The 24,224-nt window shown below is 45.0% G+C and overlaps 1 protein-coding gene across 3 annotated transcripts; it reads right to left on the reverse strand.

Moving 5' to 3' along the window:
* Window positions 1-4,063: 4,063 nt before the first annotated feature.
* CD4 (CD4 molecule) lies at window positions 4,064-17,537 on the reverse strand. 3 transcript variants are annotated; one of them, XM_068957155.1, is made up of 10 exons: window positions 17,258-17,537; window positions 11,068-11,158; window positions 9,173-9,322; window positions 8,935-9,087; window positions 8,416-8,691; window positions 7,583-7,945; window positions 7,230-7,472; window positions 7,021-7,139; window positions 6,709-6,776; window positions 4,064-4,445 (listed from the first exon to the last, which is right to left on the reverse strand). In XM_068957155.1, the coding sequence occupies exons 2-10, from the start codon at window positions 11,126-11,128 to the stop codon at window positions 4,430-4,432; spliced, it is 1,449 nt and encodes a 482-aa protein (XP_068813256.1). In that variant the 5' UTR covers window positions 11,129-11,158; window positions 17,258-17,537; the 3' UTR covers window positions 4,064-4,429. The 3 variants fall into 3 exon arrangements, with proteins under 3 accessions (XP_068813256.1, XP_009683418.1, XP_068813262.1); XM_009685123.2 differs by having other exon boundaries at window positions 11,068-11,190; window positions 17,258-17,535; XM_068957161.1 differs by lacking the exon at window positions 11,068-11,158.
* Window positions 17,538-24,224: the final 6,687 nt, after the last annotated feature.

The following is a 24,224-nucleotide window of genomic DNA, read 5'->3' on the forward strand; positions in this document are numbered from 1 at the left end:
AATACACTAAGAAAAGAAACAGTCCAGAGCTGAGCAGCTGCAAGGATGTCATGCTCCTACTACAGCCTCATCTCTGAGAAGGGCAGCTCAAGGCTACTCTCTCTCCGCAGCTGAACTTGACTGAGGAGCTACTAAAATGAACAGCGATACTGAAAACTGTTCATTTTTTCCCAGAGATAAAGAGAAATGAAAAAAGGCTGAAGCATCCATCTTCTCTTCTAGACTTCGGGAATGTGGAAGGAAACACACAGGGTCATTTGGCTCTGAATGCTGAGGGATGTGAGTGCTTCGCTGCAGAGCCCACAGAGAGCACGAGTCACATGGACTGCCTCAGCAGATTAGGGCTGACAGACTCCACCAAATCACAGCTTCACATTGCAGTCAAAGGGCAGCAATACACGAGGAAGCAGGAAACTCGGGAAGGCAAGGCTAGGGACTGGGGTTATTTCAGCCCGTATGTTTCTAGTTCAGCAGAACTGCCTAGAGCAGTATATCCGCAGCTGTGTCAAAGCTCCTTCCTCTGAAGGAGGAAGGCAGTCTGTTGGTCCTGACAGGAGACCATAGATTGGAGATGGATCCAAAGGACTGAAGCATGTGGACAGTCATGCTTTTTCCCTTCTGCAGCCCAGAAATGTAGGGAACAGCAGTATCAGAAAGATCAACACATTAGGAAAAAACAACATTTTTCTCAGCTTTTTCCAAACTATGGCTTTCCGTGGCTGTTCCCACATCACTGCACAGTACTTTGGCTGTTGTTGCCATTTCGTAAATGCTACCAGGTATGCCTTTCTGCGTCCTGCCATCAACTCAGGTCATCAAATCTATTGACCTGTCATCGCTTGATAAAACTTGTCTATCATTGTGTTGTTGCATTGTAGGATTGTATCTGACTGTAGTTTGTATTGTGCAGAGGCACCACCCTATTGCCTAGTGTAGGTATACCTTTTTCACACCTAGGAAAGGGAGCACTCCTCTACACCTCCTGAGAAGGATCAGGATACATGTAAGACAGCCTGTAAAGCCCTTGGATACTACAAGGAAGGGAGCACACAAAAGTGGTCTGAGATGGCCTCTTGGCATCTCGTCTCTGAATACATCTATCTTACATGCCACATAGCAGCACTGTTGCCACACTGTTACTGCACAGGCTGTGAGGAGAGAGTGCCGCGTCATAAGTGGAGCATTTTGTTGCATATGATAACCCAGGACTGCCGAAGACGGTACTGCAAGCCACCCCAGCTGAGGACTGATCAGGCCCCTCTGCATAGACACTCATGGTTCTCCTTGCAAGTTTGCTCTCATCTCATTTGAACCGTCCTTCCTCCACCTCCCCACTGCCTTGCAGCCCACACCAAAGCTGTTAATATTGCACTTGGATACTGCCCTTTGAAAAAACCCATCTAGGACTCAGTCTGCGGATGATTTTTCTCTCTGTCAGGGCAGTTTGTACATCTAGGGAACAAAGTAGATTGTCATGTGAAAAGATACAGAAAGGACAGAAGCCAGAAGAAGATTTTATAAGACTGGAGCTGGGTCTGGGTTGTGCTTGCAGATAAATTTCAAATGGAGGGGGATTAGGGCTGGGCTCATGACTGCTGAGGTCATGAGCCCTACTGAGCAGTTTGCAGCATTGAGGAAGGCTTTTCACTTTTGAGAGACCAAAACCCATCCATGCTGGAGAACTAGAAGCTGTGCAGGTACCAACCCAGCTGTGCATGTCCACACACTGCAGTGGCACCACCAAATTCATGGTAAAGCCCGCTGAGCCATGTGGAAACTTATAAGGGTGCATTCTATGCTGGTAGTGTGAGTGGGGGCTTCACAGTGTTTTGAGGATCGGTTCTATGAGTAGAGACAGAGCCTTTGGCCACTTGCAGGGACTTTGTGTGCCTCTTCCAGCGTTTAGGTTCGCCACATGAGAGCAGAATTTGGCACTGAGATTGCTGAGCTCAGGACAGCATATCCACACAGTGCCACTCATCACTGCATGGGACAACCAGGCTGGGAGACAGCACTGCTGCCTGTTAGCATGAGATCAGGGTTGTGCTGAGGCAGATGTGCTGCTTGCTGTTTTAGTGCAGGCACAGTCAGCTCTGCCATGCAGTAAGGAAGCTTCCACGCTCTTCTATCTACTGAGCTGTCCCAGGTGCAGGTTTTCTTTGCTACTCATGCATTTAGTCCCACTCAGGCCGGGCTTGAGGTGTCCACAGGCATTAGAGACCTCTGCTGGAGGCCAGGTAGGCCCTATTAACTTGGTGTTTCTTTGTCAAAAAAGTCAAAGCTTGTGTTTTTAGGTACAGAGGTCTTTGGTTCAGCTGCCAGAGTCTCAGGTGAGCGTTCAAGTTGCTGGAGATCGCTGCAGTGCTGGAGGAGTTCATAACATATGCTCACCCAGTGCGGTACTTTTGTGGAACAATCCTTCTGCTCCAGGCATCTGTATGAGTGGAAAGCAGGAGCAGACTCGTAAATGTCCTTGTGTATGCTAGCAGTTATATAAGGAAAAGGGTCTGGACAGCAGGCGTAGGGGTTGGTTTTGGTACAGGGGAATATTCCAAGCACTTTGGCATAATCATTGTATTGAACACCACTAACGCTATGCTCATTTCCTCCATACAGCTCCCAAGCATAAGCTTCTCCTTAAGGAGAAGTTGACTTCTCCTTAAACCCTGATACTGTCCTCTTTGGCACACTGATGGATCTTGATTAGCTCCCCAGCTGTGCTAAGAATTCAGGGACAGGACATGAGCAGGAAGAGTGACTGCATACACACAGATTTGGACTAGAGTTTTTCCAAAATTAATGTAATTTTGTATTCACAGGCATAAACTATGGGAATGAAAACGACATAAGAGAATGACATTGGGAAGGAAAATGACATCATCACTCCTTTTTGAGTGCAGATGGTGGTAGAGGAAGAGGCATCCCTCTCGTGGTGGCTATGCGAAGGCTGGCCCACACCTGCTGCCACAGCTGTGCAGGGCTGTGTCCACAGTCCAGGAGTGAGCAGTGTTTGTGGCATGTTTCAAGAAATGAGGGTGAAAGGTTTTCTCCAGCTTGCACGTGTTATCTCTACCCTTGTTGCCACCTGGTATATCTACTGTCAGTAACTACACAATCCTGACATGACTGTTACAGAAAAGAAACCCTCCTCCTGCACCACACATCCTACAAGGGGGTTACTGCCATCAAAGGCCATTTCCACAGTGCAGTGTGTCTTCTTGCCTCTCCTCAGCAAACCCAGAGTAAATGAACAAACCTGGAGCACAGTCAGTGACAACTAAAGCTGCAGTGGGACCTTAAAGCCTTTATAACCCATCTCTAGCAGAAAGCAGAAGAATAATTTACATAAGCGTAAGACTTCTGTGTAAATATTTTAACAATATTTTTCTTTCAGGACATTCTGACATCCTTACAACATATTTTTAACTTCCCTCCTAAATTCCCTGGACTTTTCTCTCTGTCTTTCCATTTCTCTCAGCCAAAAAAGAGCTACCATTCTTAATGGAGGTCTCAAAAGCATCTATTCTGTGCAATCTGCTGACTTACACAGACCAAGGCTGTTCTGTTCTACTAGGAAATTTCTTTGTCACACTTTCCCCAAACTTACTTTCTAGATAAATATTCACAACTTCTTAGGGCTCTGATTTAATTCTGCCTTTCCTGAAGTCACTAGTTTCCTGAACTGCCTTCCCAACAAAATGAGTCCTGGATATTCTTATTGCTTGTGCTGTTTTTACTTGTGCATTGATTTGTTGTTCTGTGGAAATCTGTGACTAGAGGGGATGGAAGAGATGACAGCTGGAGGTTTTGGGAGGGGTGAGGACCACCAGCTAGGGGATAGGGCTGGGGAGAAGAGTGCAGTAGGGTTCACAGTGCTGAGAAAAGGCCAATGGAGATAGGTAGGTTTCATGGACAGCTGAAGAAAGGTGAGTTCGGGAAGATTTCTGGCAGCCTAGGAAGTTGGAGATAGTGGGAATCAGGATTCCACATCCTAGCATGAAAGGGAGAAATGCCAGTTATATTTGAATCAGATGAGAGCGCATCAGAAAAAAATTAGTCCAGCTTGCAAAGAAACCCCTGAAGTAATTTATTGTAGCTCAGACAGGTAAAATAAGCATATAAAATAAATTCCACAAGAAGCTCAAATTAAGTGCATAAGCAAAATAAAAGCATATACACCCTTCTATTCAGTGTCTCTCATTATACATCTGGGGCTCAACCATAACCCTAAAGGGTTTCTTGACTTGCCCGTTGGCTGCCAGCCAGACAATACCCTGCTGTGGCATTAGACTGGGAGGAAGATGAAGGAATAAAGAATTGCATCAAAAGAGGAGAAAGGGAGAGGGATTCACAGGAAGCAGTGTGGGCTGGCAGGTGTTTTGTTACAGGCCAAGACTTCAGTAATCCTTCTGGCTTGAGTGCTGCAATACTACTTATTCAGCCAGCTGCAAGAGAAAGGAATGATGTGAGCAGAAGTCCTAGAGAGGCAAAAGGTCTCATTTTGATACCCCACATCCGTCACCCCCCCAGATCTTTGTCCAGTGTAAAGAGCAAAGACTGTAGAATGACTGCCTCCCTCCTGCAGTTCAGGAGGCAGACAGTTATTTGTGCATCCACATGCCTGTGGTTTGTGTTGTAGTTGTACTGAATTTCTGGCTGAATGGCAGGGCTCAGAGGGTTGTGATCAGTGGCACAGAGTCTAGTTGGAGGCCTATATCTAGCGGTGTCCCCCAGGGGTCAGTCCTGGGTCCAGTCTTGTTTAACTTATTCATCAGTGACCTGGAGGAAGGGACAGAGTACACCCTCAGCAAGTTTGCAGATGCTACTAAACTGGGAGGAGTGGCTAATACACCAGAAGGCTGTGCTGCCATTCAGAGGGTCCTTGGCAGGCTGGAGAGTTGGGTGGAGAGGAACCTCCTGAAGTTCAACAAAGGCAAGTCCTCCCTGCACCTAGGGAGAAATAACCCCAGGCACCAGTACAGGCTGGGGGTTGACCTGCTGGAAAGCAGCTCTGCCGAGAGGGACCTGGGTGTCCTGGTGGACGACAAGTCGACCATGAGCCAGCAATGTGCCCTGGGGGCCAGGAGAGCCAATGGTATGCTGGGCTGCATTAGGAAGAGCCACGCCTGGAGTACTGTGTCCAGTTCTGGGCTCCCCAGTCAGTACAAGAGAGACATGGAGCTCCTGGAGAGAGTCCAGCAGAGGGCTACAAAGATGCTGAGGGGACTGGAGCATCTCTCCTCTGAAGAAAGGCTGAGAGAGCTGGGACTGTTCAACCTGGAGAAGAGAAGACTGAGGGGGGATCTGATCAATGAGTACAAGTATCTGAAGGGGGGGTGTCGAGAGGATGGGGCCAGTCTCTTCTCAGTGCTGCCCAGTGACAGGACAAGAGGCAACGGGCACAAACTGAAAGACAGGAAGTTCCGTCTGAACATGAGGAAAAACTTTCCTGTGAGGGTGACAGAGCACTGGACCAGGTTGCCCAGAGAGGTTGTGGCGTCTCCTTCTCTGGAGATATGCTGAAGCCATCTGGGACACAATCCTAGGCAATGAGCTCTAGGTGACCCTGCTTGAGCAGGAAGGTTGGACCAGATGGTCTTTAAAGGTCCCTTCCAACCTCAACCATTCTGTGATTCTGTGATTCTGTGAGTTGCATACTTGACAGGGAGGGTTAAAGAACAACTGTATTGCACAGGTTTAGCTAGTTTTTGATGTAGTTGTATGGTTTTTGTCCTCTCCTAATGTGGATCATTTTTAACCTTGATAAAAAGTAGATGAAAATGAGGTGACTTCTATAACACATGTAATGCTAACCAACTCTCCATCACACATCCCAGCTATGAAGTTGCATTCACTAATAGTCATTCTACTTAATTCTCACCGATGGTGAAAAGAATACAAATCAAACTATCACAGTTTGACACTGTTTTCAGTGTGAAAATCAAGAAGTCCAGTTCTGTGCCTACCTATTTATTGAACTGGTATGTGCAATCATTTATACTGTCCCTAGCTCTCCACTTCCAATGACAGACTAGCTGCCAGTATTTCTCCACAGCTGCTTCTGATGTCATATAAGCCTAAAGTCCTTAAAATGACAGTTTTTCTGATGAGAAATCCTTGTTCCCATGAGAAGGGCCAGGATGTGATGGCATATTTAATATTGCCCAAGGCCTTTGAGAGAAGGCAGAGTTCACCTTGTTTTATGATTTTTCTCTTCTCTCTCCTTGCTCCCAAGAGGTTATTGGCAATTTTCACAGACAGCCATTCGATACTGTGCTAGCATAGCTGGAGTGACATTATGGACATTACAGGTTTTTAAAAGTTGGTTTTCATCCTTGAGTTTGGTTGGATGCCTCCCACCTTAGTATTTACAACCTTGATATCTAGGTTACAGATCCACTGTGAATCCAACCAGAGGAGTCTGGAACTCCTGTCTGGGTTTGGCCAGCATTTCTTCACATAAAGGCAATTCAAGTGAAACTTCTGCACTCCAAAGTTTGTCATCGCAGTGCTACCATGGGTTTGGGGTATAACTGGAAATTAATTAAACATATGGGATTATCATTCAGGTTATCAATATAAGTAGGATGCAGCTATAGTGTAGACACCAAGCAGAGCCATGCTCCATTCCACTCTGCTCAACCATCCAGCTCCCCTTTCTTGAAGCCAGAGTCTTTGCCCATTCCAGGCGCCCTCATTACCACTTACTGTTGACACTGACACGTCCTGTTTTCCAGCAAGTGTTGTCTAGCTAGTGCCATCCTTTTTGCCCGTTGCTGCCAAGAGAGAAGGAATAAATCACAATTGGATATTTTTATGCTTAAAATGCTTTCCTCTGAAGTGGTAGTAAACCACTTTCTGACATCCCCACTATCTGCAGGCCATCTCTCTCCATTTGGCTTGAGTGAAAAGACTGACCCTTTATCTGTTCTGCCTTATCCCCAGACAGAAAATCAAACTCCTCCTATGCTTTGGGAAAGCAGCCATCTCTTCACCTTTCACTGGGACCAGGGTACTCACTCTTCTCCGCTGCCAGCTCATGCCAACAATTATACACAAGACAGCAATGCCAAACACCAACACACTGGCTCCAATACTTGCTCCAATTATCACATAGCTAATCCAACCAGGAGCTTCCTCTATAGAAGAAGAGAAGTATTCAGAGGCAGATACAGAGAGCAGTTTAAGGCTTTTGAGTGGAGGCAGAGACATAACGGTAATTTCCATACCCACAGAGTAATTAAGGCTGATCTTTCTTTGGTTGTCTTCTATGAGGTAACAGTTCCACAGTCCTGCAGTACTGACAGTCACCTCCACCTTTGCCTCATGCTCTTTTGACTTCTTAAAATCTGTCTGAGTCGTGTTCACACGTTCCCAGCATAAATGGGCATTGGGTGGGAGGGCACTGGAGACCTGGCAGAGCAGGGTCATCTCAGCCCCTCTGGTGAGTGGCCCAGCAGGGTTAGCCAAGACTGTGAAGATAAGAAAGAGACACATGAAGTAGAGGATGGGAAGGTCCCATCCATACCCTTGTGGCTTCTGGGTTTCTGCAGCTCCTCAGCTCCCACAGCCCCCTTCTCACCTTTCATCACCAACAGCTCTATCTTGCTCTGTACGAATCTTCTGTTGTATACCAGCTGCATCTGGTACTGCCCAGAGTGCTTGAACTGGACTTTTTTCAGTTTCACTTCCAGGACACCTGAAGATGCCACTGTAGGTTCCTCAAACAGAAAGGGGCTACTTTTTTTGGTCACATACAGCTTTCCCCATGCTGTGACACTGAAGTTAAATAGCATATAAGAGGTTGCATTTCCCTGTAGATTCCAGTTCAGTTGTCCTGTAAAACCTTCTTTCCATTTTATCTCCTGGAAGTTCAGATGCCATGACAAGATGACAGTGCTGTCAACAGTTGCATAGTTTCTTTTCAAGGCCGGATTTTGAAAACCTGAGTTCGGAATAGACAGAAATACAAACAGAGGCAAGGAAAGCAATGAGTATACTTCACTGTGTGCACCCTTGATCTGGAACTCTCTAGTCACTTACAGAGATGCATGCGGTGCTCAGCTGAGCGAGGACTCAAAGAAAAGCCACAAAATATCCTGGGAAGGACAAACAAAAAAGCATCTGAGGATACATTTAAAGAGCCAAAGCTCCTAAGCTCACCAGAGCTGAGAAGAGCAAACCCCAAGGAGACAGTGATCTTTTAGGGCAACCCTGTGAAGGAAAACAGGAGGAAGTATGGGACAGGGCTCAGGTAGCAGAGCAATCCGCTAGCTGTGGGGTTGGAGGCCCTGGGAAATTGACCCTGCAACCCTGTTGCTTGGGATACTGGAAAGTAAAAGCTAAGCTCATGAGTTGGAGGGAGCACTGCATGTGAGCTGGAGCTTCAGCATTAGGATTTTTGTTGTCACATACCTAATACCTTCACATCAAAGACAATGTTCTGATCAATCAGTGGAGAGTCTGAATGGATGTGGCATCTCCAGGTCCCACTGTCCACAGGCTGCAGTTTCTTTAGCTTCAGTACGTATTTGCGAGGGGTCTCCTTTCGTAAGATTTCTGGTGTTTCTATGTTATTGTGACTGTTGAACAGTCTGATGCTGAGATCAGGTTGGGAACCAACTGAATTTTGCATTACGCTCAGCTCAGGAGATTCGTTTGTCAGAAAGTGCCCATTTAAAGAGATTGTCACTGTAAAGAGAAAAAGCTCAGCCAGTAAGTCCACTCCTCTTCCTGAAAGCAAGTGTCTCAGCAAAGAGGAGAATAGAGACTTTGAGACACTTTATGCCCTGGAGATGGAGGAGGAATGAATTATGATAGCCCACACCACAGGAAATGGCAACTGGAAAAAGAATCTCAGCAAAGAGGTTTCTCAAAACCTTACGGTCTCCTCCCTCCTCCCCTTTTCGTGGATAAATGCCTCTGATTACTCACATTCAAAGACATGCAGTGAGATAGTGACCACTGGGCGAGATCCATATTCACAGCTGTAGCTGCCAGCATCGGAGAGCCTCAAGTCTGACACTATCAGAGATTTATTATTCTGGTCCATTTCAGATCGATCGGTCATTGGAGCTTTGCCTTTGCCTTTTGAAACAATAAGCACGTTTAGGAGGGAAGCAATTTCTCAGCCATATACTGGGAAGAGAGGGTGATGAATTGGAGGTTTTACCTTTAAAATGGCCTTCTGTAAACCACCTAATAACAGTTCCGTTGTACTTCCAGGTCACTGCTTCATGAGTTGTGCCTCTACAGTTCAGGATCACCTTCTGTCCTGCAATCCCACTCTTTAGTTCTTTCTGAGCCATAATGGGGATCAGTCCTAAAAGTCAATTGCCCAAAATAAGCATGAAGTCACTTTCTGTGGAGTAGCTCAATGAACATCTCCCATCCTTTAAGGAGAATGCAGATTTATCTCCTCCTTTTCCCAGATGCTGGGAAGATAATCCTCAGCTTCTGAATTTTTCACTCATGCCATCAATCCACCCCTTTCCTTTCCAGCCCCATAGCTTTCCACCCCACCAGTTCCTGCTCTTTATCCAATTCATGGCAATTCTGTTTTACATACATTCAGAAACAGGGAAAATGCCAATGATTGTGGTGGATTCACCATTGTTCACAATTTTAAGGTGTAAACTATTTTACTAAAGCAACCTTTTTCCCACCAGACCAGATTTAGTTGTCCTACTGGTATCAAAGGCAGGCTTGCATATGGACAACCCACTGCTCCTTCACTCCCCAGTCAAGACAGCACTGGCAAATTTGCATATCTCTTCTTCCAACTTTTACATGGAGCAAGATTGGAAGCCCAAGGAAATGAGGGAAAAGGGTAAGAAAGATGGCTGATCTAACATCAGGTTCCTGTTCTGGGGATGAGGGATATGTGGTAGTAAAAGAATTAGGATGTATAAGGTTGAAGAAAATTCGGGAGTGGGTTCTTGGAAGAACTAATTCCTTCCCTTCACTCGAAAGAGAATTTCTGCAGAAGAGCACCAGAAGGAGATCGTGTTACCAGAGAAACGCTTGGGAATAAGGGGGTTGTAGTCCCCTGCCCCACTGCTGGTAAGCTCTCAGACTGTCTAACCTTCATGGACCTGTGAATCCCTCAGGTGACCCTCGTACTGGAGAGCAACAGAAGTGCAGAATAAAAAGGAAATAGCTCTGTACAAAGGACAAGCATTTCCTCATAAACCATTTCTACATGTTCACACAAATTTTTTGAACCTTGATTCTGAAGGGCACATCTTCCCTATCTGGCGGTCATGCTCTTTTATGGCAACACTTTCAAAGTCATGTGCTAGTATATTACCACCTCTATGCACTCACCACTTTTAATCGCTACCTCCTCTCCCTACCCCCTCCAGTGTGAGATTTAAAATGCAATGATAGACGCTTGGGTTCCCACAGAAACTCCTGTCTTGCATCGCTACAGTGAAGCTGTCCATACTTGATTTAAGAGTGAGATTACAAATCTTGGTTTCTGCTGGCAGGCATAGCAGGTGGGTTGGGAACAACCTGAGTTCCACAGCTTGACCTGCCCATGCTACCTCTGAAATAAGGGGACACAGATGTCGGCAGCTGTTCAGCCTCTGGGAGGGGAGTTCTCCTCCCTCTCTGCTAATCCTGAGGATGGAGAACTGGTTGTTTTCAATCTCTCACATGTTCTTTGATCGGCTCTGCCCCACAGAGAGCTCTACCACCACAGAGAAGCAGTGCAGGGGTGGGTGAGAAAAGCAGGTAAGAGGGTAACTGTTATATCTGCATCACTATGGAGAGAATTGCCTGAGTGAATCTGCACGAAGCCACATGAGACTGCTCTCTGACCCCCTTGGAGAATTCTTGGTAGTCTCAGAGAAGGTGAACTGAGCCCTTTTGTCATAAGCCAGTGTATGAATTCACCCCTATTAATAGATGACAATCATTATTAAAAAAAAACATGCAGAGTATTTTTGATAGAAAATCACAAGGAGCCTAAAAACACACCAAATATTATGAGACTTGTAGAAACACTATAAGAATAGCCAGAGTTTGGCTGAAACAGCTTTCCCTGCACAGCCAAGGACTCACCCAGCTGCATAACTGAGAAGACAGCAAGAATTCTGTTCACCATCATGCTGCACGACTTCATCTTCCTGGGAACGTTCTTCCCTGCTGCGAACTGGAGGGTTGAAATGTCGGTACCAAGGGGTGCTAACATGGAAAACCCAAATATGATGTTAATAATGATTGATTTTCAGGCCTTGTATAATCCATAGTGAGTGAGGCCCATGTTTCCAGTCAGTATCCAGAGTCCTTCAGTGCTCCCATGCAGTGAAGTGGAAAGTCAATGGTAGGGTCACCTGAGTCCTGTTTGTCAGCAAAGAATCAGCCACAATGTTCCCCAGAGTTTGGTATTAAAAAATTTATTTTACTCAGCCTTAGATATCTGGACGTCATGGTACTGCAGGTTTTTATTTTGCTAAGACTTTGCTGCTACAGAAGTTGTGGAATACGGGGAGCCATTACACTTGGAAAGACATAGGAAAGACACTCTGAAGCTGGAACTCCATGGCAGGCAGGTGCAGCTTTGACTGTATTCAGAGAATGAATATTTTCTTTAAATTTCTCCCTGAGAACAGTAAAAATTGGTGTTTTCTTTTTTTTTTTTTTTTTTTTTTTGAAAGAGCAGCGAAAAAGGCTAGGTGACTTACAGAGGAAGAGGGGGAAAAACCCTAGGTGTCTGTCCTTTTTTACCTCACTATGACGGATTATCACCAATGCACTCCTGCAGCCTTAGTTACTCTTGAGGCTGGGATGACTGAGCTGAGAGAAAATGTAAGGGGTCAGGGAGAGTGCTGACGGGGCATCAGGAGCAGCACAGAAGAGTCCCACTTTTAAGGTCAGTACTGATCAGGAAGAGGCAAGGTAGGAGGACATCAGGTTTGTGAAGGGGAGCTAAAGGGTACTGTGTGAATACAGCATAGAAACAGCTCAGAAAAGATTTTACAGGCAAAATTTAGCTTGTAAGGTAAGAAGTTAAAAGCTGGAAATGCTTCTAGAAACGTGTGTAGGATGAGTCAGAGTGCTAGAGTTGCAGAGCATGACAGAGAAAGTAGCATAAAGAAGAGAGATATGTGTTCATCAGAAACTGGGGAACACAGGTGGCAGAAATGCTGGGCTTCATCTCTAGCACGAGAGGCCTCATCTAAACTAAAACAGAGCCTGGCTGCTGACACTTAAAGTAAAAATTTTTCTAAACAAAAACTGTGGGGCCAACAAATAGAGGAGAGTGTATTATGTGGGCTGAAGCATCTGAAACATAACATCTCCATGTCCTCAATGAAGGGCCAGACAGAAGCTGACAAAGCTCAGGGGGTAAGCAGTGGGAAGTGATGTAAACAAACCAAATGCTGTTTTCATAGAGTATAGAAAAACACTATGGATGCTGTCAATGGAGAAAATTACATTTTAGAAGCAGGACTGCTATGTAGGGGAGGGGCTGGAGGAAGAGATATCCAAGCCCAAGGAGATCAGGATCCCTAACAAAAAGACTAATTTTCACCTGTTTTCAGAGAGGTCAGTAGAATAACTGATGAGAGGGTCTCTCAGCTCTAGTGCATAATAGAAACCTCCTTTCACAGATGGCATGATAGATTGAAGGCTGGAATCATAACGGGAATGAACTCAAAAGAAATACAAGAAGTATTTTGTACAATATTTATATGTACTATGTACAATATTAAATATAATATATTCTAAAAGAGGATAATTTAATATTGAAATTAACTTAAATTACCAGAGCACATGCAGCAATCAAAGAGTTGACGAGAACACCAGCACTACATTTACATGGAGATCACGTCACAATAACCAACTGCCTGACAGCTAGTCCAACACGCAGACCTATACACATGAAAGAAATATGGGTACAAGAGCACAACAGCAGCCATATGCACCCTCAAAGGAGAAATAGATGGCAAAGACACTGTCAGAGAAGATGTATGGATTGCCTCATGCCAAACAAAAGAAATATCCCAGTCCCAAGGATTATTTGCATGAGCCATTTTCTGTGAAAACAGTAAAATGAAGAAGTCAGTGCAAACAGTTGGAAATCACTTCCAACAAGATGCAAAGGCAGTGGTCAAGCAGTTGACTGGGCTACGCTACAGAATAAAGAAAGTGGCTGCAGCAAGGCACCTGTGTGTATCACAACAGACTCAGAAGAAACAGCTGTAACTGAGATTTGGCGCAGGGCCCTAAATAAGATAGAGTCCTAAGTAGACTGAAGAAACTTGTGAATGTTCACATCACCTATCCCAGTGAGACCAGCAGGGAAGTTCAGCCCCCAATCTGCAGTGAAATCTGCAAATTAACAGAGCCGGTGCTAGGCTACAAATATTCTGTCATTAAACTTCCTATAATACCTGAAGGTAATGGAACAGGTAAAAAATAACAAAATTGGTGAATCACACACCATCATTTTATCTTATCTGGGAATCTCTAGCTTCCTGTCATCTTATGGCTTCAGTCTGTTCTTCACCTTCTTGCTAGCTGGTTATTGAATGAAACTATGCAACCAAAGCACTGTAGTATTGACGAACTGCTGACCTTACACAGTTTGGTTGTACAGATTAATGTAGCTTTTAAACCTTGTTCTGCTGTTTCTTCTCATCTTTCCACATATAAACATCCCCATTCATTCTTCATTCACACTAGCCTTCATATTTTTTGGTAGATACCTACAATATGATGATGACACCTATGTGTTACAAGTCAGCAGGGAAAATGGGTTGCCTTCAGCTAGAAATTCGTTCATATATTTTTCTTTGCCTATTTGTTTCTTTTGATCTCTCATTCACTCCACTTCCCATATTTTCCTCTGTCTTTCCGCCCCCTTTTGTATCCCATCCAGGCAGATTAGCAGCAATGGCAACTAAGTCAGGAGTCTGCACGTCTCGGTGAATAAGACTCTCTACTATGCTAAATTAACAAGCCAGCATCGTTAGCTGGTGCCTGTAGCAGACCTGCAGTCTCCTTATGGGTAGCCCAACTGTATCCTATGATGGTACTCATAAATTAAACAGTGCCAGGGAATGTCCCCAGGCACTGGAACACACTCATCAGTCCTCTTAAATTGTCAGAACATTTCCTGACACATTTTTGGCCCAGGACAAGCCACACTCTCCTAAGCAATTACAGGGCTCCACTTAGGTGTGAGCATGGGCCAGAGACCACTCCCATTAAGCAGCTGGCATGCAGCCAGTTCATTTTGGAGGTTAAGTGAGTTTAATAGCCCAGACCATCCCATGCCAGTTGGCCTCAGTTCCAGAAACAGTCCAGGCATATTTGATTTAATAGTACTTCTAGTGAAGGAAGAGCAGGGCTCCCTCCCAAGTGAACATTGATTTCCATTTCATTTTAACTCCTCCCTTTTACTAAACTAGTTTAATTTCCTTCCTGACTCCTTTTAATGATCCCTACCTCTCTGAGGGATAGGGAAGTGAGGTAGGGACTGGTCTTTTGGCTCAGGGAATGATTCTACAGGACCAAGCCTGGCACGGAGAACATCTACGTCAGCGAGGAGCCATCAGCCCCTTATTCCCTCTAGCCTTGAAACAGCACAGAGTCCTAAAGGGTGCTGGCTGCAGAAATCTCCTCGTGGCTGACATTGACATGACACTGTAGGAAACTGAAATTAAAAAACAAAAAGCTGGAAACCACTCCTAGTGCAGAGCAGGCCATCTCCCTCTCCTGGTGTGCTCATGTGTCTCTTTCATGCGGTGCGGTTTCTGTGTTTTCTTCTCTCGCTCTTGCTTGTGGCTGTGTTTTTGATCTAGCAGCAGCTTGCATCTGACGGGGCAGGGAGGGCCTCTCAGCCATCTGCACATTGACTCCCACACCTAGGCCTCTGCTTCTGCACCAGATTTCCGCTCAGAGTTGCTGCCAGCCAAGAGCTGAGGAACCCAGTATCTCCTGTCCCTGCACATCAGTTTGGCTTGACTTTGAGGCTCTGAGTTACAGTTACTCAGGAAGGATCATTTCTTTTTCTCAGTTCAAACATCTGAAGCAAAGTTTATCTGTCTCTTTTACCAAGTAGCGGTTTCTTTGAAAGTGCTCATTAACGTTAAAGCAAACACATGTGAGCGCAGGGCAGGGTAAGAGGCCAAATGCAACAAAAGTAGCCAGCACAGAGCAATGAGACAGACAGAACTGAAGGTCACTTCATGGGCTCCACTGTTCCCCTAGCCCCCAGGGCATAAAACGGCCCGGCTGTCACAGAAGCGCCGACCACGCTTGCTGACCTTTTTTTGATTTCCCCTCAAGCACCTCAGGCTATTGACAAGCTTCTGAGAGCTGCTCAGACAGGACTTTGCTTGAGGAGGGTCAGCTGGGTCATGTGAATGGAAATTCCTGATCACAGCAAGAGCACCCCATTGCCCGGACGGAGCATGGTAGCAAGGCCACCACGTAAGCACAAGCCAGGCTCTTTCCAGCCACAAATCCTTGTGATCTGCGTGGAAGTCTCTAGTCCTGTGTCTCTACCTACCTGAAGGCCAAGAAAAACTATTCCACCTCTGCAGCCCAGGTTGCTCCCTATGGCTTCTAAACTCTTTTGAGCGCTTAAGAAGAGGCCAAGGTCTGTCTTTGCCTCACAGGCCCTTCAGCACTTCGTTTCTGAGCTTTTTCCCCCCTCTGCTTTTGGCTCCCCAAACAGTCTTTCTACCTGCAGTCTGCAATTACAGCACGGGGAGAACTTTCTGAACGTACTGGAAGCTGGGCTGAGCAAACAGTATTGAGACATCCTCCAGGGATGGGCCCTCCATCTCCCTCCACAGCTGTGTACATGCATGGGTTGAGGTTCAGGTATCATAACTGCAGCTCTTGCAATAGGAACATCAAGATCTTACCATGCAATTTATTTGATTTACAGCCCAGATTGGAAAAGTGCCTATATACATATTGACAACACCAGCACAGCAAAACAGAGTATACTAACCCAGTTAGAACAAAAATATACCAGGTGCATCTGGGGAACCCACAAGATACTGTTCCATAATTTTTTCCTGGGGCTTAGTCCTGAAGAATATGCAGTCCCAGTACAAGGTTGTGGCAGAATGGGTGCACACAGCCCTTGGATGCACTGCCCAGGAACAGTGAATAGGAACGTGAAGGTGATTTTGCTTGATTTAGATGAGACAAATCCTACTATATTGTAGGCAGTTCTGGCAGCCATATTTTAGAAACATTGGTGAGGATAAAGAAAAGTTTTGTGAATTGATTTGAGGATAATTTGCACAAAGGACTTAAGAGGACTATTTAGTTTATAGTAGAGAAAATTAAGCAGTAACTTGAGCTCAAGCATCGTGTACCAAGCAGAGGAATATTTGAGACAAAGGCTGAATAGGATTCACTGTCTGAAAGTAGAAAAATTCAACCCAGAAATGAAACTCCTGTTTTCAACAGCACAGCAGCTCATGGAAGGGTAAAGCCTTTTTTGGTGTCTCATATTGAAATAATTTATCTTTCCATAAGACTTTCTGCTCACTCAGCTTTGAGCTAGTGGATTAGAAGCGGCATCTTCAGCCTGCGTTGCACAGTGTATCAGTAAGCCTAGATTGTCTGAACAGAACCCTCGAGTCTTAAGATGTACACCTTTAAGTAGACTTCTCTATTTAGCTAGAGATTGGCATCTTATTATTTTTCTGGGTTTTTTTTAGAACAAAATTCCCCTCCCTGAAGGCCATATAGAGAAGGTGATAGCAAGTCACAGTTGATGGAGGGATGCTCCCCGGTGCATTTCCTACCCCTCACCAACCAAGCAGAGAAAAGCTTGGGCAACCTTTGGAGATGAAGGGTTACCAGTGACAGGCCCTCATATGGGAAATTTTTTAGACCTATCAATATACATGGGTTTAAAAGACGTGTGAGATCCCCAAGCTCCACTACAAGTTGAACTTTTTGTAGCTCCTTTTTTTGCCCCTCTCAAGGAAAAATCCAGAGAGAAAAACAATTATTGGTTTAAAAAAAAAGACTTTGGAGAACTGCAGAGCCAGAATTATTATCAGCAATTCAAAGGTTCAACATGAGCATACGGCAGAACTTTAAGTGGCACAAAATCATAGTCCTGGCCAAAACAGAAACTTACGCGGAATCGTACAATTACTTACAAAAAAAAAAAAAAAGAAAGAAAAAAGAAAAAAAGAAAGGTCTCTTTTCAGTGAAAGAAAGAAAGAAAGAAAGAAAGAAAGAAAGAAAGAAAGAAAGAGATCTTCCTTACCTCTTTTCATTCCTCTCTGTCTCTGTGCTTCTGGCCCTTGTGTTTGTCACCTGCTGTAAATGATAGAACGTGGCTACAACTGCAACAAAAGAATGAAAGTTACTCAACAGCTGTCAGCCTTTATATCTCCTCCTCTCCAACAAAAGCGCCGGTAAGATCTTGCTGTCAGTCCAGATTCTGCTGACATCCGTGTACTTCTCTATGTAGATGGTGATTTTCCAAATGTGTGTGAGCTTGAACCTGTGCGTGAACTGAAATGGAGACCGTAACGGAAGGCTATGTAGTACAGCCCTTGGGGAGAATGAGTATATAAAATAGAGAGAGTCTATTGGCCATATGGCAACTCATGGGAAGCCATGACGGGGCTGAGACTTTAAAGCAAATGGTTGCAAACCTGTTCTGTTCTACTGACAAAGAAAGGTCACAAATTAGCATGTTAGCTGAGCTGATCTCGGGGCCTTCAGGATACAGCCCAAGCCTCTGATAATCTCTAAGAGCAAGCCAACCTCCATTTCCCAACCTGTCTTCTGTGTCACTGCCAAGTGGAGTTACCTTTGAAGAGCGGCCCATGGACCCCAGTCTCCTAGGGATTGCATTGGGGTAAGAACAAAGCTGTGTCACTGGGCCAGCTGGGTTTTGATCACCAGACCTAATGGTTTAGAAAAGACCAAAGTTAGGACATAGGTAAAAGGATGAAGAGGAGATCCCCGAAGGTATGCTGGGGGCCCCTGTCTGTGGAGTATGGCTAAGACTGAGGGTGAGCTGAAAGAATATTTTCTTTGTATCACATCTCTCAGCTAGCCTATACCACTACTGAATCTCAGCTGTTTCCCTTCTCTGTAGGGTGGAGGAGGGGGCTTTTGTGGTTTTCCACCCACATTTCGTCTCTCTCTCTGAATCCCAGCCTCAGCCAAGACGGCGGAAACCCACTGAGCCCCAGACACAGCTGAGATTTCATCTCTGTGCCACCCACTCTTCCCCTCCACGCAGTTACTTGCCCCTTTGTCTAGAGGACGGGGGGCTTGGGAGGAGCAGGACCAGATAGACACCACACTGATGTTCGTAATGTACCACAAGATGTGAAAGGAACAGCATTGACCAGGCCTCAGTTCCTACAACTGGTCCATTTGTTGTATTTTCTGAAGAAATATGAAGCTGCCCGTTACAACAAAGGACTTGCCTGTGTGAGATTGGAACCGTCCACACAGTGGCTGGATACAAGCTGTGGGACTGGCCAGGATGGCATGGGCACCCACTTTGGCCATGTTCTGAGCCTGCAAAAGCCCCATTCTTTCCTGCAAGAGTTTGCCACATCACATCACATCACATCAGTATCTCTGGACAGCTTTCACATGCCTGTGGATGAAAATGTCACTTCTGGGCCTGAGCTGGCAGATCTAGACTATCCTGGGAAAAACATGTGAGAAAGTCAGGTTGTGATGGTAAGACTGGGCATCTTGGGAACTGGAAAGAGGTGTTCCAGGGCATTGAGCTGATGCTTCAGTTTGCATAATTCTGAGTTGCATTTTGTTTCTCCAGCATGCTGTAATGCAGAAACACTGGCTCGTTTTTGAAAAAGTTGGTTCATGTCACTGCAAATACCAACCAGTAATAGCATTCCCTGCAGGGGTAAGGCTTTCAAAATGCATTTAAACTTGCTGTAAGGCAAAGCAGAGCCTTGAGTCTGAGGTGATAAAGGTGCAGGCCTGGCCCCACACAGACCAATTTTCAATCCAGGGGAAGGATTCAGGATGGAGTCTCATCTCCCAGAGCCATTACAGCTGGGTGGTGAACGGCCCTTGTCTGGCGTGCAGGTACCTCTGGGGCTGGGGTCACAGCATGCAGTGAAGTGTTTGCATCACTTTCATCCACGCATCTCAAAGCACTTTACAAGCATTAATTAAACATCAGAATCCAGGAGAGGTGAATAATATTCATCAACCAGTCTGTCTTATGAATATAATATTTCTCATAAATATTTAACTAGTTTCTAATTTCCGTGCAAATCTCATTCTCGCCTCACTGGGACAGTTCTTGCATTGCACCTTTGGGAAATGGACTGATCGAGCATCATACTCTGACCCTATGACGGAATGAGAAGTAGACTCTGTGCACCACACACCACTCCCCCCAGCCAAATCTGTGGCTGTCGGCATTTCTGCCGCTAGACATGCAGAGCTAGGGGAAAAAAAAGCAGCCCTCTGGTAATGAAGCCTTGTGATTGCCCCAACAAGGTTAAAAACCTCAGAAAGGAGGAAGGCTCCTTAATTACACTGGGTGGATCTCTGTAGGAACTTAGAGTCTCTCTGAAGAAGGTTAAAAAAGGACTCTCTAAGCAGGTATTGAGACGGTTCGTTTACTAATTAAAGCAGGGAAATCAGGAAATCTCCAGAGATATTCTTTCCGAGGGAGGTGGCCCCTGTATTTTAGTGAGCATTGTGAAATCTGATGGGAAAGAATATCCAGATGTGCTGGGATTTTAGAGACTGCTCAGTAGCACTAAGAGAAGGAGGACTGAAGAGTCGTCAACTGCATAAGCACATGGTCAAAAATGAGAAGGACTAGCGTGATCCTAGATGAAACCAAGCTGATGTTAAAGAGGTGTGTCAGAAATGTAACAGGCAAGAGAGAGGTTGCCAATGGAGTTTTTAAGGACCCGCATGGGACTGATCTTGCTTATTACTTTCATTAATGACCTTGGCAAAAGAAAGGGGGGAGAAGATGGTGAAATACGTATTATGCTGCAAAACTGAAAGTGTTTCCTCGATATGGAGAAAGTCTGCAATATCACACTGAAAGCACTGGCTAGCCTTGAGGCTTGGAGTATTAAAGTGGGATGCAGTTCAATAGCAAACAGTGTAAGGGTGGTACTTTTGAGGAGTAATTATGAGAATTTTTGCTTTAACCTCCTTAGCTGAAAGCAAAGGGAGATAAGTACTTGGGTGTATGACGTGATCACTGGATAGCTGAGTCACCAATGTACACAGAAAGAAAAAAGAGATGAATGTATTTGATAAAGCAAGTTCAGCAGAGAACAACAAAAAAATCCTCGAGTGTCTTGACACTAGATGGCAGCATGAACCCAGGCCAAGACGAGAAGGTCCCTTTTGGACCGGGAACCGAAAGCCACAGCAGCAGCCCCAGTTCGCCTTGCAAGGGCTGATGTGAGATAGGCTAGTGCCTCGGGGTGAGATTTAAAGGCCTGCAGAGTGCCTGACAGGAGGGACTGGGCTGGGCCCCTGGCAGATCCCCAAGCTGGTTTGTCCTCAGCAAAGCTTGTTAGGAACTCTGTTAGGTGCCTGCTCCTCAGTCCAAAAACCTCGGCTGCCCTCCGTGGGGGCGGTGGGGAGGGAAGGTGGATGATGCTCTGGTGACAAGAGACGAAGAGACGGAGCGTTCATAAGAGAAACATGAAAAACCTCAATAAAAATGAAAAATAGCAAGCCCTTCCCAAAGTTACCCTTGTGCATCATGTTCTGCTGTTTTTCATTGGCACAGAATGTCCTATGTCCCCTTACCCCAAGACCTGCTGAAACCCATCCCTTCCTCGGATGGCAGTGACACCATTTCACCAGTAAGCTTGATAGGTTCTGAGAGCTGAAGAGTGACTTGCATTGAAGCAGGAGGTGAGCAAGAGAGAAACCTAGGAAGTAGATATTCCTGAACATGATAGTGTTAACAGCTATATAACAAACTGTCCCTCATGCCTTGGATCTCATCCTTGGCATAGACATAGTGCTTATGACAAGAAAGTTTCTTTAGGTGGTCTGGTTCAAAGGAACCTTGGAAGCTAAAATGAATGACCCCAGATGTTTTGCTTTTATTCACTGCTGCATCAAAGTGTCAAAGACGTTCAGCCAGAGTAGTTAGGCATGGTTTTCTTTGGCAGAATTGGTGTTGATATTATTCCCACCAATTTGCTAAGCAAGTATAAAGCTCAGTGTACTTTAATTTCCTAGATCATTCTAGAGCTGGTTCTAATTTTTTTATTACTTTTAAATAGCTGTGCAGTATGTATACAATAGATGTATTGTTTCCAGTTGTTTCTTTATTAGATGACACTACTTCCTAGCACTTCCTTAGCCTCTCACTTGAAATCCCTCAGAAATCTTGGATGCAGAGCATCTGGAGCTAGTTACCATTGTTTTTCTGATAGTGTTGGTCTTTCTTATCGGAAAAGATTAGTTTGGGATTAAAGATCCTCTTCCCATCCCCTTTGGCAGAGTCAGATGCAAATGAACCACTTGCATGCTTAGTACTTTCTTTGTATTTTCCTTAACTGCTCTCTTTTTTTTTTCCCCTCAAGCTTTCTGCCTCTGGTCCACTGAAAGCATTTCTTGTCTGATTTTTGCACCTTTAGCTGTATCCTTGTGGAAATCCATCACAGCTCTTTCTCTACCATGACATTTGCTGCTCCTGCTTATTCATTCCACTTGGGACAAATTTCCAGATAGTTGCTTTACTGTGTAGACTCTTGGTCCTTCCACTTCAGCTTTAACTGGCTTGCCTTGTTCCATCTTGATTCCTGTAGTGTTCAGAAAAAATTTCTGACTTCCTGGTGTTGCATTGATTCATCCTTTAAACTGCAGCATTTGTGAGGCAGAGTTAAAGTTGTCTATGGCCATGGAGAGTTTTCCCTGTATGGGTGGCAGTTGGCCTTAGAGCATTTTTTCCTTGAAGTCCGTTAGACAAAACAACTCAATGGCCATGCTCATCACTTTTGTTAATGCTGTATTTTGTCAGTTGTGTTCGTCTGCATGGAGTGCTCTGCTGGTTACAAAAGCAAGATTCCGTTATCTGTGAATCTTCAGATGTCATTCTCAGCCACCCCAAAGCTTGCAGAATTTATATTTGGCACAAATACAACCACATTTGAGGCCTTCTAGCCTTTGTAGAAGGTGTCACCCTAACCTGCGTAGTTTAGACACCTCAGGCACCATTTTCCTCTTTATTACAGAGGGGACAATCCCTTTCCTCAGAGAAAACAGCTGCAGGATTTGCTACAGAGATTATAAGGAATGTGGAGATGCCTGCCATATACTGAGGTTTTATAGCGTAACTGTGTATCACTAACCTTGCATACGCCTCTCTCTGGTCAAACTGGCTCCAGGTAGCAGTTCTTGGTGAAGAGTCACGAAGCAAGAGTGAGCTGTATTATGGTAAATAACCCAGTGCTCAGCTTGAGGTGTACACCTTTGAACAATTCTCACCTTTGCCTTGCCCCCTCTGAGCTGCAGGGCTCACCAGGACAATGGATTAATCTTGCACCAGTGCAACTGAGAAAGCTCTACTGTGGGCCTGAAAGTGGCTCAGAGGCAGAAAGCAAGGAGTAGGATTAAACTGCCAATTGTAATCAGAGGCAGCAGTGGGGGCCAAAAGTATCCGCATTAAGACATGAATTACTAGTGTTCAAGGATATAAGCAGCAAGAAGGCCAAATCTATACATGACATGAAGTTATTTGAATTTCTCAGGAGATGAGAGAATGACAAGAGTTTTGGAGACATCTGAGAAAGCTCCTTGGTAACAGGAAGGTAAATGAAATTCAGCATCACTTTTTGCAATGTCATGTAGCTGGAAGGAAAATGTAAACCATGTAAATACTTCTAGGCTTTGATTTACTGTAACTGTACCAGGTCAGGGAAGAGCCGTAGGCATCGTGACAGATACTTCATTGAGGACACAGTGAACAGCTCAGTAGGAACTCAGTGCTGTTCAGTGGGGAACTGCAATTAGACGAGCAAATAAGGCCTCCGGAGTAGTGAAGGACAGAGTGGAAGTAGAGAATGCAGGGAATGTTATCATGCCTTTGTATAAATCGGCAGTGTTCCCCCATCAAGCTGCTGTGGGCTATTCCAGAGCAAAGGATCGAAGGAGGGTTGCCAGTTCATAGAAATGGGTCTGAATAAGCTGTCAGAAAGTCCCCCAGATCTGGGATTTTTACCTGAAAAGCAATGAGTCAGGAGGGGGTGGGCAATAAGAAAGAAGACATGGGATAAAAGGATGTCAAATAGTAACCAACCACAAGAAGGTAAATTGGGAGCCTCTTCTTCCAGCCTGTGTGACAGGAAAAAAGAAATCAGATGATGAAAATGAAAAGCTTTGAATTCAAAACTGGGAAAGGAACAATTTTCACATAATGTGTAAACACACCCTAGCACTCATCACCAGAGTAAGTCAGAGTACAAGAAAATAGGATTAAAAGAGAGATCAGGAACATATTTGAGCAATGTGAACATCCAGGCTTGTAATAGGTAATGCTAAAAGTATTAGCTACAGGAAGGAAAAGCATCCCATTACACATGAGAAGAAAGAGTAAACTGTTGTCAGGCTCTGAGGGAATCTAACCCCAGTGAGAAATTCCTCCTCTGTATCTCTGAAGCATCTAGTTCAGGACACTGGCAGAGAGAGGCAGCTGGACTAGACTGATCCCTCCAGTTGGAAAAAATTGTGGCAACCTGTATCATTTTTTAGGAAGATGCCTAGTACAAGGCTGGACCTCTCTCCCTCTCCGGTCTCTGTCCTCCTGCCAATCCCACCTAAACTTTCAGTGTCTGCCTGAAATTGTGTGGGACAATTGAAACAAACGAGTCGGTCCTACACCTCTGATACATTTCTCCAGAACTCAGTGGAGAAATGGATATTGTTTTCAGTAAAATGTACGGCTGGCTGAATAGCTAAACAGCTGTGGGGTACAGATGTGCCGCTTAGAGGGGGTTAGTTGAGACTTCTTGGGTGCTGCTCCACTACTTGCCATGAGCTGAGAGTGGCACAGCAAGTAGGCCTATTTGCTTGTCTGCTGAAATAATGAAAAGCTAGCCTGGTAGTGAACCCTTCTACTCAAGTCAAGGACTGAGAAGGAATGAATGAATGAGCAGGGAGAGCCAGACAGGGGAACAAATGATACAGCGGCAGAACAGAAAGGAGAGACTGAGTTTGTCATTCTTTCTTCTCTAGTAGCATTTAAT

This window comes from Struthio camelus, chromosome 1, assembly GCF_040807025.1.
Source record: "Struthio camelus isolate bStrCam1 chromosome 1, bStrCam1.hap1, whole genome shotgun sequence".
In the NCBI taxonomy this organism is placed as follows: Eukaryota; Metazoa; Chordata; class Aves; order Struthioniformes; family Struthionidae; genus Struthio; species Struthio camelus.